Source organism: Contarinia nasturtii, unplaced genomic scaffold (genome assembly GCF_009176525.2).
Source record: "Contarinia nasturtii isolate CC-2019 unplaced genomic scaffold, AAFC_CNas_1.1 Cnas_scaffold_695, whole genome shotgun sequence".
Classification (NCBI taxonomy): domain Eukaryota; kingdom Metazoa; phylum Arthropoda; class Insecta; order Diptera; family Cecidomyiidae; genus Contarinia; species Contarinia nasturtii.
This window is the reverse complement of record NW_022198046.1, coordinates 585,066-600,127: the sequence shown is the minus strand read 5'-3', so window position 1 is coordinate 600,127 and position 15,062 is coordinate 585,066. Positions and strand designations below refer to the sequence as shown.

At 32.6% G+C, this 15,062-nt stretch overlaps 1 protein-coding gene and 1 long non-coding RNA gene across 2 annotated transcripts; both read left to right on the top strand.

Moving 5' to 3' along the window:
• The first annotated feature begins 1,673 nt into the window (after nucleotides 1-1,673).
• LOC116341109 lies at nucleotides 1,674-2,316 on the top strand. The gene is made up of 2 exons (XM_031767981.1): nucleotides 1,674-1,766; nucleotides 1,829-2,316. The coding sequence occupies exons 1-2, from the start codon at nucleotides 1,713-1,715 to the stop codon at nucleotides 2,216-2,218; spliced, it is 444 nt and encodes a 147-aa protein (XP_031623841.1). The 5' UTR covers nucleotides 1,674-1,712; the 3' UTR covers nucleotides 2,219-2,316.
• Nucleotides 2,317-7,486: 5,170 nt separating this feature from the next.
• On the top strand, nucleotides 7,487-8,636 carry LOC116341355. The gene is made up of 4 exons (XR_004201149.1): nucleotides 7,487-7,591; nucleotides 7,835-7,933; nucleotides 8,011-8,068; nucleotides 8,283-8,636. It is a non-coding gene; the product is annotated as an uncharacterized LOC116341355 (long non-coding RNA).
• Nucleotides 8,637-15,062: the final 6,426 nt, after the last annotated feature.

Below are 15,062 nucleotides of genomic sequence, written 5' to 3'. Positions count from 1 at the left end.
GTATACGTCAATACAATACAAACAAGGATATAAAATGGTGACAAAGGAGCCGGTATTGCCCATAAGAAAATCTCTTCCTTGAACATTTTTCACTTGCGTTTCAATTAAAATGAGAAACATTTGATGCAATGAACGATAACGTGTGTGGAATTTTTCAAATCCAAAGCAAAAAATTGCAGCCACCATTGACCAAAGTCCGAGATGACTTGAACAAAAAAAAATCGCTGCCCATCATTAAAACGAAATGAAACCTTTTCACAATTCGAACAATCGCTTACTATTCTAGGCTTCAGAAACAGCCATGAACATACTTTCTGTATGCTGCAACAATGTTGCATGTCTTTTGTTCCATTTGATGACTTTTCTGGTGTGTTCTTTTGTTATATGTCACCGAATATCGAGATCAACGCACACAGGACGACGCAATTTCGACGTCATACCCACCATTTTTTTTGGGGTTCTTCCTCACCAATGATGATTTTGTGTGACAAAAACATTATTTAATTACGTTTAATTCAAATCAGAATCAATGGATATGATCAAACAATATGACGCAAAGCAAAAACAAAAACCAATAGAGACACGCACGTCTCATAGTCACAACAAAAACGCATCATATATCAGTCAAACGGCAGTATGGTGACAATGCAAACCAAACGCTGATTATATACATATATGCAACATTGTATGCATAAATGCTATTTAAATAATTTAATGGTGTCAAGAAAGAATCCATAAATGTACCGAATAAGAATAGAAATTTTTTAAATTATGACGTCATAAAATAAGACACGGTTATTTTCTTTTGACAATTTTATCGCTTTTGCTTCTTTGTTACATTTCCATTCGCTGACGCTCTCTCTCTGTTGCTCATTATTCTCGGTGTAATTTTATGAACGTGAATTCTCCGTGTCGCATTTTCATTCGAATACGTTTGCTATTAACGAAAACGGAGGGAATGCATATACCGTTTTCAATAAATAATGACAACTGAATTGAATCGAATGAGTGATGTCAACCGAGGGTGACGATTTTGTTACAAATATACTCGCGAATGGCTAATTGTGCGCTGTTTGAATTCAGATCATCGAACATTATCAATAAATCCACTTCGAAAAATTCAATCGAAGGTCATTATCATAAATTTTGACACTTTCATTTGAATTTGTTCCCTCACTTTGACCGGCATAGGCTCAGTGTCATATCTATTTGACTTTGGTTAACATAACAAACTGTTTTAAACATTCCGGAATTTGACAAATGAATCTAATTAATTTCATTATGTCAATTTCCTATTATGAATATTCCTATATTTAGAGAAAAAATATTCTTCAATAGAACAAAACAACATTTCTTTGTCACTTTATTAAATATTAGTCAACCAAAACAAAATTCTGTCATTTTCAAGCCAAAAATGTTTTGTTTTTTTAATTATTAACGAATTCTCACTTGAAAAAATGTCAATGGAATCATTTGATCTCGTGAATCAATCAAGTTGAAATTGTAAATGTACATGTTTTTGATATCAAAAATTTAATCATCTGTACAATGTGGTGGATGTTTCAAATGACGAAAACTTTAATTTCGAACTCTTATCTTGATTTAACTATGCTGAAAATTTTTAAATGCGATTTTTTCTCACAAAAATACTAGTATAAATAGTATGAACCTCTCAATTGAGTCTATATTGAAAGTTTTTCAGTTGAGTAGCAATGATGAAAAATACAATTGTTCTTTTGTTCTTGGTTGCTTGCACCGCCGTGCATGTAAGTCATTTCTTAAACATTTATTTTAACAATATGTATTACAATTGGCTCTTTTATTCCAGTATACACAAGGTGTTCCATTTTCGATGCAAACTTGTAAACAACATTTTCAACAACAAATTTTTGCTGCTTTGAATCCACCAAAAACTGCTAAATTGACGAAACCTGGACAAAAACGTACCGTAGATTTGTGGGGCACAGTTAACAAAGCAATGACAAGATGCTACGATTGGGCTCAATACAATAAAGGAAATAGAAGTGCAGCGGCACAAGCAAATAAAAACCAATTGAGTTCAATAACGAAAGTTTTAAGGGCAGCCATTATAAGCAGACAACCAATAACTAGAGCTACCACAGATTATTGTATGATGTGTCAAAATATGTTAACTAAAAAGACATCCCCAACTCAACTGCAAAAGTTTCTCCCCGCATTGAAAAAGGCAATCAAATAATCACCTTGATTATGATTCGTTCCGATATTTCAATTGAAAAAAGTGTTAATTCAATTTTTGAAATAAAGCAAACATAAAAACAATATGTATGACAAAAATTGTAAATCGTACAACAATTTCCTTATCGTGTTACTGATGTACTTACAAATTAATTCTATTAATGATGCGTTCCCGAAATTGCGATCCGTCAAATTTTGATCGAAATATACGCATTTTTTCTTTGAAAAAATTCGAGTCAAAGTGTTTCTTTTCACTGCAATTGCGTTGTTTTTGAATAAAATACTCTCTTGGTTACGCTTCTTTGTTGCGTGTGAAAATTTGATGAGAAAAATAGAACAAAGCGAAGAATAAAAATTTTACGATCAGAATTATTGACGATTTGCAAACAAATTACCTATTTATTTGCTTTAGTTTCATTTTGATTAGCGTGAAAACCAGTTTTTGACCGTGTTTTAATGTTATAATATGTGGCCAGTTTTCAGCATTTTACTGAATGTAAAGTCATTTCACGAAATTGTAACGCATATAATACACATATGATAATCTTGATTGAGAGAAAACGCGAAAAAAGTGACACGCTGTCAAAGAAAAGAGCCAGCGAAAAATATCATTCAATCAAGCAGTGGTTGATGCAACCTACCCTCGGTACAAACCAGTTTCTAAGAACACGAATATCAATTCTTCTGCTGTAAACACAAAGAAAAGGGAAAAAATTGAATTTTATGGCATCTCAGCGGATGGGGTTGATCGTTCTGCGACTGTCCGGTGTCCAGTAGGTACATTTAATGGCAAAAATAATTGATGGTCATTAAAAACAATAAAACTACCCTCTGCGGTGCGTGTGATTCGTCAGCCGTGTTGCGCAAAACTGGTACAACACAGCCGCATTAAATTTAAAGAAATCTCTATGCACATCACTATTCGGATTAAAATGCAATAAGACACTATATATATTATGTGTGTTGCTTATATCTAAAGTACACAAAATCACCGTAAATCTACAGTGTTCTTTATTGTTTGTCCAGTGCGAAAGAAGAGAAAAAACGATCATAAAAATTGTTACAATGTTGCTGACCAAATGGACTAAGACTGGATCTCTTACTGAGATTCTCCATTGTTTGTCACACTATTTTACTGTGTGAATCTCAGCGTTGAGTTTGTTCGAATTTTTGCTGTGCGACCGAGTCAGTCATCTGTGTCGGCTTTAATAAACATACTTTTATTTGCACAAAAATAAATAATTTACACCGTCAATAGTTTTACGGGAAAAAAGTGCGCATATCTTTTCTCTTGCACTGAATGAATGATTTGATATATTCTCTTCTTCGTATATACTCACTTTTTCACTCTCGAAAGAATAAATGTTTTACGAAGAGTGTGCCTTACAAGAGCGTATTCATTTTGAAGTTCATTGTTATATGGCGTAATTGCGTGCCGTCAGAAGCGAAAAATGAACAGTTTTCATACACTTTTTATTTCAATATTTACTTTTAACAGTTTATTTTGATTGAATGAAACGCATGGTGTGAGCAGGATCATACTCATTGCTGTATCACCCGTTCAAAGGTGTTATTCTGATGATGATGATCATAAATTGTTGATTTTTACGATCGACAATGGAGCAGTTTAACTGTTTGATTTTCTTCTTACTTCATACAGCATCTTCATTATTCGGGTTATATATTCAGAGTTTTCGTAAATTATTACTTGTTGCTGGGTGCCTAAGTTACATTGTAAATCTTACCGTCAATGCGACAAGGAAATTTTTTTATCATGTACAGGATACACAATACACATATACGCATTTGCAATTGCATTCACAACTCAACCGAATTCTTTTTCATAATAACGAACCGAAATATACTGAGCACTTAAGAAATGCACACAACAAACGTGTGCCATAAAATAAGTAATTGATTCGCACATTTTCATTATTATCAGAATGTGACAAGGCTTGATTTTTGTGGAAAATTTTATGAAAAAAACCCATCTTAATAACTTTTTAGAAATGCTATTTTAAACACTTAATCATTTATTTGGTCGTAAATTATGGACTTATCATTATTGGTAATTTTTACATTGTATATATTTTGTATGCATTTTTTTTTGTTCGTAATTGGTGTCCGCCGTCTGGAGGCTGTTGTCAACAATAATTTATTTATAAGTTTCTAGAATTTCATGAATATTTTTTTTTCTCTCTCATATTTTGGTTTTTCTTCAGCGTTGCGTCATACAGAGCAATTTTCATAGTTTTGTGCCATGTAGAAAATAACATTTTAGCGTGAGTTCAATAACATTGAAGCATTTCAAAATTGGAATTGGTTAGATGCAGGTAATTATTCTGAGAAAAACACCGGCGAATCGCTCGTGCTTAAATATATATCCAACCTGTGCTCAGATTGCATGTCCAAAGCCTCATTGTTTCGTATTGTTTGGATGTAGACACAAAGAAGTGCACATTTCTTTTATATAATTAGAAGTTGCTGTTTTGAGTTGTGAATTCTAATTTCTATCTAATTAATGCAATAACTTGTAGCATCAGGCGAGTGTGATCACGCGGCTGCTCTGAGTTTTGTGACATGACGATGCGCAAATCAGAACGCAAACATTCATTAAGCAAAAGAAGCGACGAACTCGAAAAGACTTTCGTAAAAACAAAGAACAGGGAAGAATTAACATAGTTGCATTCGATCGTTAGTTTACCTTTATTCACCGTGCTGGAGTCTAGGAATATTTCATTCCTCTATTTTTATAAGGTTGAAAGTTTTCAATTTAATGGAATCTCGGCACAATCAACACACAATGCGATCAGTCTCAAAAGTGTCTGATTAAATCCGCACTTTAAAACGAACATGATTGCAAATATGTAAATAGAAGATTGCACATATGCGCATTGCGCTCAATAATAGACATATTAAAAATCATGACTCATACCTTCATTGGAAGAGTAAAAAATTGTTCGACGGTCAATGGCAGAGAAAGATGACGTGCAGCCACAGAACCGTGACCCTCTTGAATGTTGAGGCATTTCAGAATCGAAAATTTTAGAATTTGTTATGTGGTGCGTGTGTGTGTAGTTGCAGCAGATGATAAATGCAATATTTATACGTGTATTGTAGTAAATCGCATGCAATGAGTAAAAGAAATCATTGTCTACACCGTCGACTTAATCTATAATTATTATGATTCGGAAGTTAAAAGAGCAAACATAGAACTGAATACGCTTGAAAAATTTGCTTTGTTGCAAAACCGTTTTTGTTTTCATTATTTGCTAATTAATAATTACGTGCATGTTATAGAATCTAGACCATAATAATTTTACCGTTGCAATTTTGCACCGCATCGGACATGTCTGAACCTGTTTAGCTGATGAAATAGTTGGCACCGATGAATCATTCTTTCGAGAAATGGAATCTTTTGGTTGTTTATTCATGGAAAAAGTGCACGCAATTATTCATAGATAAACTGTATTTACTAAAGCATAGCATACATTAGTCATGTTCGGGTCATTTGTTAAACTGCTGTTGATTGTTTTGAAACCAGTGACTTTTCTCTCGCTATTAATCGAGCCCCATGTTGTAACAATCCGAAATCAACGGTCGCATGATATGTAATAAATATTTCATATGTACGTGACGGATGAAGAAATGTCAAGACAGATATTTCACTCTGTGATTTGTGACTATTCGAACGTCAACCACAAACTAAAATACTAACTCCTTTTTCACTGGAATCATAAAAAAAATGTCTATTTATAAAATTCGTTAAATGGAATTATTGTACCTCACAATAGGTTTCAAAGTGACGGCACTTCTTTATTTCATTTGGAATAAGTGCGCGTAGCTTCACTTGTTCTTTGATACGTTCCACTGAAAAAAAAAGAGATTTGTCTTCTTAACGGAAAGTTTTTCAAAATATAAATGATTCAGTAAAAACTTCTTAATCAAATTTGAAGAAGAATTCAACTCGATTTAGATGTTAGATAAAACATCAAGTGTCCGAACCACCACCGCGACAGCCAATAACTTATGCACCGTTTATTTATGAATTTTCTGTTTCATTTGAAAAACGTAAATAGTGTTTAAATATTTTATGGTCTTTTGTGCTTAACGGAAAATTAACATATTTCGGGTTAAAATGAATGACTTTTTTTTTTATCTCATACCGCAACCATTTGGATACTTATGGACATCGATATGTATATAAGTATACGATGAAAAAATATTCCATCCTTTCGGAAGACGTGAGCGCTTGCTTTGCACACAATTCAAACAGAGAGGAATAAGGAAAAATTAAACATGCTGCAGCCCATAAAATATTCAAGCGCGCTGTCAAAATGCAATGAAGAGAGTTGAAGTGGAAAGTATGCGAACGAAGAGATTCATCCATAAATTATAGCTCTCTTGCACTAAAAATCCATAAAATACTATAATTTCATTCCATTTTCATGATATTTTTTTTTCTTGTGTTCGTTCTCAAAATGGAATCAAAGCATATTTACCGTGCATTTGCTGAACTAACCACCTACAAAATTGATTGCTCGATTTTGAGATAAATGCGATGAAACTGGCGAGCGAATGAAGTGTCGAGAAAATATACCAATAAAAATGGGATGAACAATAAAAAACTCAACTTTTGGTTGGCATATTATTCATTTGATGGTGCATATCAATGCGCTTGAATGACACGGACAACCAACTATGCGATTGTAAGCAGTCTGGGAACATTCAAATTTTATTTGAAGAATTTACCGAAAATTGAAATCACTTTTGACTTTTCTCATAAAAATGCCAAGTTATCTGTTTGATTCATGGAAATAAAGTCACGTTTTGATACGGTTTTTTTCTTCTTGTACTTTGAATCACATTTTTCAGATCATAGACTATGCATGTGGTCTGCTACTGATAAAATTAAGTTTCGACTCATTAACTTTTTATTCTCATAATTTTTTCAATACACATTTATCAATTTCATCTCTTCTATATATTGCTAGATGATAAAGTATCAAACATTTAAACAAAAAAAAATGATTGTTGTCGATAATGAAATTGTCAAAACACCTGTGTTAAATAAATGAAGACGTGTGCAAATAGATTCTCAAATTATTGGAACTCATTTAACGGCTAAATTATACAAGTTTGGTTTCAGTTGCTAGTAAATTTACTACAAAACTTAAATTTTGAAAGTCTACGGGAACTAGTGCCAGGCTAAATTCGCTAGAGTGAATGATTTTTATGAAATATAAAGATTCAAAAATAAAATACGAAACAACGGATAAACGCACAAAATGCTGTTCCACAGCTTATCGTTTGCTCTACTTAACATAATTATAAGTTGTAGTTGCCGTGATGAATTGGAAAGAAATTCTACAAAGTAAGTTTTCATATGAATTGATATTCGTTCATCGCCAAAAAAGAAACGCCATTCACAGCTCGAAACAGATATTTTTATTCTTTTGAATATTCGTTATATCTTTTTTTCGTGAAACCAAATAATATTTCTACAAATGTTGTAATTTGCACAATGTTTCATTCCTAAGAAATGTGCCAAGTTCACATTCAATACATTTACCCAAAACAAAACCACAAACTCGTAATTAAGTTTTTCTGTTTTCAGAATTCTCAAGAAATTCGAATCGCTCAGTAATAGAGCGAAGGCGAAACAGAATGTACTCCCCGACATTGAAAATATCTTAAACGAATGAAGCGATCGATTGTAAGTAAATGTTGTCAACAAAAAGCGTGTCTATCAACAGTTTTTAACCAAATTAATTGAGTATCAATTCTTTTTAGAGTCGGTAGTTCGTTCGAAAGGGTCAACGCTGCTGCCAAATTGTTGAAATTATTATAGGTACTACATGGTTGAGATGAGATTTGTGGATCGAATGTTTTCATATCTCTTCAAACACCAATTGCTCATAAATTTTGGCAAATGTATTCCCAACTGATGGAACAAATTGTACGAAATTCACTTGATGAAATTCGAACAACAACTGCCGCAACCAATGGCACTCTCAAATCTAATTCGGTCACGTATTTTCAATGTTTACATCTTTTTTTTGCAGAAAAATGGAATTTGTTGAACAATACACACCAGAATCAAGAATATTCAATGTGCTATTCATGGAGAAAAATTTGCTTTAAACGTGGCATTATTGAAGCATTGCATGCCATTACTGTCAACACCAACCATGTATCTGTATTGAAGGAGCATCCAAACTTGATTTCACAAATGAATCGATTTACGAATAGCTTCCTTCGTGAGTTTTCCGGCGATTTGCTCAAAGAGCTGAGTCCTCTTCTTTCAAAAAGCAAAGAGATATTGCAGTAAACGTTTGATCTCAATGTTTCATTTATGTTTATGAAAAGAAAATATAAACCATTTTTATTACAATTGTAATTTGCAAACATAAACCACACACCAAACTGTTCGCATTTTTACAGACAATTCAATGGGCCTACATCATTATGGGTATTTCATTCCTTCTGGATTCAATGGAAAATCCAGTCGAAATTTAGATGTATTACTTGTTTGTATGGTCGGATTTGCTGGTCGAAAATTGCACGATATTTCATTTCGTTTCGGATGAGGAAAATGGTTTCAATTTTGGAATCATTAGGTATTACTGTGTTCAAAGTAAATGATTCAATTTTCTATGTCGAGTGAAAGATGTGAATGAATATTTTACACAGTAACTAAATTGCAGTGTTTGTGTTGGTTTACAGACATTTGCTATCAGCAGATTGCAGTTAAAATCCAAATATTTGTCACTTACATCTATCTGACAAATTGTTCAATCGTTAATTATGCAAATATTTGTCGTTTCAAATTTTGATTTATCGACGAATGACTAACTGGTAAGCGTACATGTACAAATTTTCAAATATGAAATATGATGATGCAATGGCGAAGTGCACGAATGCGTCTCATTTGCTTGTGTGGCTGACTCAAACGAGATAATCAAATCATATTTCTCTCGATGGTCAAATCGAGAGTGAGATGGCGAGAGAGAAGAAGTGACAGAGTGAATGGATAAGCGATAGAGAGAGAGCGCATTGCCTTTAGAAAATGCATTGCGTGCATGTTTCTTTATTATTATCAGTGACTAATGAAGCACTCGTGTTTAATTTTGGATTTTAATATGTGTAATAAATGTTTGGGTAGGTTGAGAACAAGAGCCAGCGATTAACTTCAAACAAATGTGAAACTAATGCAAATGTAATGAAGAACGATGCAAAAGGATGTGTGCAATGTGCAATGCTTAAATGAATGTACCAACGTTGCTACGTCCGACGAATTTCTTTCAACGGCCATGGACATGTATGCTTTTTATTATAAATTGACGCCGATAAATTTCAAAGTGCGTGTATATGATTCATACCGTGGCTCTTTAAAATTGAGAATATTTTGCATCGTACGATGGCAAGTAATAAACTCTTTAGAAATGATACGAAACATTGGCTTGATACTTCATTAAATCGGATTAAATATTCCTAGTATGTCATACATACATACACTAAACAAATACAATTTTGCAACGAGTTGTTATACGCTTTGCAAACGCATTTGCGTTAGTTTTAACTCAATTTACTCTGTCGCGGGACAATCTAGTTTATTTTTCAGACAAATTGATACCTTTTCTATCGGTCATTATTCATACAACTCCATATTCGCTCGAATTGCATTCGAACAGATTTCTCGGATGCGTCTAATCAACGCCCAAACCAATCAATTCAAATTGTACGGTTACCAGGCACGGGTTATGCAATTACTATGCGTGCTTTCAATTTTAACGAAAATCATTTCAGACGCGCGAGAAATATCATTTGCAGATGGAAGAGAACTAATATGGGATGAGAGCAATTGACATGATGTACGACAGTAATTCGTAATTGAGTAAGGCGGTTCATTCTAATTCATCTATCGGTAATGCATCAGAGTACATTTGAAACAATATTTTTTTTTTGCTTTGGTGCATTTTGAGTACAGATTAAAGACAACGCGCTTAAAACAAATCGTTAGAAAGCCTATGTAATGCAATCACCACGTTTTCAAGATGATTAATCATGTGCAAATTATTACTTATGAATTACATTTTAATAGATTGTTGGAAAGGCTTTGTGTAATCAAACTACATTTAAAGACGAAATTGATTCATTTGTGATCGAAAAAAAAAGTCTGGTAAAGCGAGCTGGTAAACGATTTTCCCATATTAAAAATGCAAATCTTTTATGTAACTACAAATTTCACACCATCGAAAGTGAAATGTAATGGATCTTCATAAAAAAAATTGTAAACAATATTAGAAGTGTCAATATATTTTATGCAAATAGGATATCGATAGCCTAAGAGTGCTTAGCTTCAAGCGTGGTTTTTTTTGTTTACAAATCATCAATCATGCCAAATACAGCGATAATTGGGGAATGGACTTTAATGTGTCACAATATAATGCTTTGTGTGTTTAAAAGAAATGGAAATTTAAAATATGAATTTTTGATAACCCGCCTTGCACCGTGTTCACAAAGACCGATTACATCAAACAAAAGGACACCATTTAACATTCACCCGCTGTTTATTGTGTTGGCTTGAACTTCACATACTTTCCCTGTGTTCACATTGTGATGATATTCTAAAACAGCCTCTCATCACACCGAAGAGTGGAATAGAATTGCATAGCTATTCAAATTCAATGTGAACCAAAGTTCAAATGAGAGAGGAAAATGTGTGAAATCTGATATGAAAAATGATTTTAATCAACTAACGCTATCGAACGAGTATAGACATAATTAAATGTGGTAATAAACTGATGTGTTGGTCATAATAATGTGAAATTTGAAACAATCGATAAACAAAAGATGTTATATCGAGAAAAAAGGCGCACATACGTAAAAAGTCACGTGGCTTCAGCCCGCATTTTCTGCACCAATGTTGGTACAACTACTTAAATCGAGTAAATCATTACACGAAAAGGGTTAAAATCAGATAGCAGTGCTTTGTTGAAAGCATATTTTAAATTTCATTCGAGGCGCATTTGATTCATCGTGTGAAAATGTGTGTACTACTTTAAAACTCATTTAAATTTAAATTTCAAAGAGAAAATCTGAAACATGGTCTCATGAAAAGCATAATTGATAAGTATTTGATTACACCGACCTCAAGCAGACGACTGCAATAGTTGATTCAGTGAAAAATTTGACTTTTCATTCTTTGGGAAAATATCACCAAACCAAAAATTACACCCTTCTAATCAGATGTTCATTTTTTTTTAACTATTCCACGATCCAACACACTCATGGTTTCAGATTTACGTTTTTTTTTATTTACTTTTAGATATTTTTCTCTATTAATTAACTGAAATGTCTCAAATTAAATTCTTTTCTATTCACTATATTCAGTAGTCTCAAATTCAAATTTCGTGACTCATATAAGTTCTGATGAAGCACATTTTTTTGTAGTCAGTAGCATCGAATTGAACAATAGCATACCCTGTTGAAAAAAAATATGTAAAAAATACTTGGGCTAATAACATTTTCTGGTGAACGTTTTCTATTTGAATACTCTTTCAATTGATGATGGTCACAGTTACATACAATTCAAAAGTACCAACTTAAAAACGGAAACATTAAAATGCGTATTGCACGCGGAGGAAGTTTTACGTGGTCACGTGTTTATTCTCAAATGTATTGTATTTCATGATTTTTTGTCTTCTTTGTTTTATCTGTCAAACGGTAGAAGTTGTGAGCGGTCCCTTTTGTATGTTCGTCCAGACGACGCTCTAAAAATTTGCATATTGCGTGACACATAAGTACCGTATCGAGATGGACATGGATGCAAATTCGTTTCATATGCCAATTTTCCATTATTCTAAACACACTCAATTCGGCAAAACATTTAGCGAGTTAAATGAAAACAAACTAGATTTTTGGCAAAAGTGTGCGAGTGAGATTCGAGACTTTTTGTTATGAAGCAGAGAGCAAAATACTTCCTGCTGAACCAGGAGATACTGTACAAACGTACTCGCAGCCGGATGGCGCAAAACAAAACCCTTGCAAGAGTTTATTTTCAATATAAGCAGCGTTCATGTAAGGTAGGACATTTTTTCGGTTCATATAGAACCCTAACCACGTTACTATAAAAAGAAATGTTAGGGTTGTTGCATTCAAAAGTTTTCATTGTATAATTTTTAATGCGGCAAAATGGTAAATCTTTTACCATCTCATTTAGCACTTCGATTCACGACCAATCAATCCAATATCATGTACCAAATTGAATGTAAGCAAATTTTTTTTTGTTCATTGCAGCATTTGCATCGGCTATAAAATGCAATATCGATCGCATTTTTGGCACATACATTTTGACCTTTGAAATTAATCCCAATCATGCCATTGACTCGGAACAGTTAATAAAATTTCGGTCTGAGCTCATAAATTATTATTATTCATCGATATAGATGTTTTGAATTGATTTTGGAAAGGGTGCGAGGCATGGTAATGAAAAGAGTGCTGCTGCACTCACGGAGAAAAGGTAGACTGTAGTAGAGAAAGTAGTGCATTCTTTTTGCATGAATAAATTAGGTTAATAATATGAAACAACATATTAGTTGTTCATGTCGGTTGTAAATACGCAAACAGTAGCTAATTCACCGAATAAAAAAATCCTTCGTAAATACATGTGCAACATACCAAAAATTAAAGTGTATTCCTTTTGTAACATATGCATTGCATAATATCAATTACATATTTTATTTGCTATTTTATCTGCTACATAAAATTTGTTATTTATATTATTATTATTTTTTATGTTTACAGGACATTGCACGAAATTTCACCGAAAATCATTAATTTTCATATGAATTGCATGCATATATAGTTGAACTCGTAAAATTTAAAAAATATTGATTGAACTATAAAAAATTTACGATTTCGGTGACATGTTATGAAATTTGCAATTGACATTTTTAGCCATCTGTGTCGATTTCAATGGAAAAAAATGGCGTGATTCAATCTATAAAAATTGAATCGGTTCATCCTACCAATATTTTAATTACATTACCTGATAAAATTCATGGTTAGTTTGACTTTTTGATTACATCCATTCATATGCTATTGGCATATTTTTTTGCTAATTATGTATTCGAAATATAAAAATGGGTTATGATTTTAATGGTGATATTAAATTTAGAGCATTTGACATACACAGTAAGAAAATATCAGCCGACGCTATACGCAAAACCGACTGGTACATCTAGTGACCTGGGTTGGCAAATCTCCAATTTCAAAAAAAAAAATGTAATTTACGTAGAATATGTATAGATTGTAGATTATTCAAAATTAGAGTCAAATTGCCACTGAAAACATTGTTTGAAGTTGGTGAATTAATAAAATGTGTTTCTATTGAAAATATTTGTTATGTTAAATGTCCAATAAAAATAATTGACAGGTTCTCGAAAATTCTCTTAAAAATTCTATTCAATTTTTGGTATTTTGATACAATTTCTGGTGGTTTTAATATATTTTTTTGCCAAAATTGTATAATCTACAAATTTTGTAGATTACATGGGAAAAAATATGTAATTTACATGGTAGTAGTCTACATTTACAAAATGTAGATTATGTATCAAAGTAATCTACATACCAACCCAGCTAGTGACCATACGATTTTTCGACTGATTCGTTACCCTTTGTGTGTATCTTCGCACAGTCGAAAAATCGTATGGTCACTAGATGTAAAAACGTATGAGCGCATGTACCAGTCGGTTTTGCGTATAGCGTCGTCTGATATTTTCTTACTGTGTAGGAAAAGTTTTTTCACAATTATTGCCATGCCATTTAAAAAAAAATAGATTAGAAAACGTTGTCTTTAACAAAAGCGATGGCATAACTAGCATTGAGAAGTAACAATGTTTTTTTTTCATGCATTTAAATCCGAAAGTATCAGATGAAGATTCTTATTTGGCATTTATTTTATTGGAATGGATTTATTTTGATAATCAAGAATTCAAATCTAAAAAGAAACAGACGAATTTTTGATTCAATAAAAGACGGTGTGATGAAAGATTTGTTGCGCCATTGATGTAAGAGTGTTTTTTTATCAAATTATCGCTGATTGACGCGATTAAAATCGAAAGAGCTAGTGCATTCATTGTAATTACGAATAGGGCTTTTCAACGACAGTTTTTTTTTCTTTACACATTAAATCATATTTCAGATGAACTCCGACAAAATAAACGGAAAGCATTCATAAATGTATTAAACACCTGCGATTTGTTTTTTTTCGGGCACATACGTGTGTTTTTACGTCATTTGTTTGATTTCGTGATGATAATGTTGCCTATTCAAAGACCTATAATGCAGTTGACTACGTACATTCCAAACGATACTCGCTATGATTAAACATAAGTTGAAGGAAAAAGTAAAAACGAAACGAATATAGTGCGTGATGAAGAGTGAGTGAATGGAACAGAGGGACAAAAAGCAGCAAATGCATTAATAAAAATAAAAATAAAATTGAACATATAATTTGTTAGAATCGCGTCAATTAAATGTGTTTTTTTATGTTTAAAGCAGCACACTTAAATTGATACTGTTCAGCCCAAACATTGACCACATGAAGTTCAAAACAGTAGATAAATGAAAATGTCCATTTCCACAATCTAAAGTGGATTTTTATGAGGTGCGTGTGTGAGGGACCAAACACGTAATAAATCGCTTGCAAACAGTCAACTTTAAATTACATTTCATCGTCGTATCTTTCGTTGTAATTTTACACTTTTTATTATTATTTCGTTTTATTGTTACAAAATTGTCCGATTTATCGAGAAGAAGAAGAAATCTCCGTAGAAACG

Coding starts and splice junctions, on each gene's coding strand:
- LOC116341109 (XM_031767981.1), top strand. CDS start 1,713: ATGATGAAAAATACAATTGTTCTTTTGTTCTTGGTTGCTTGCACCGCC. Junction 1,767..1,828: donor TTGCTTGCACCGCCGTGCAT/GTAAGTCATTTC, acceptor CTTTTATTCCAG/TATACACAAGGTGTTCCATT.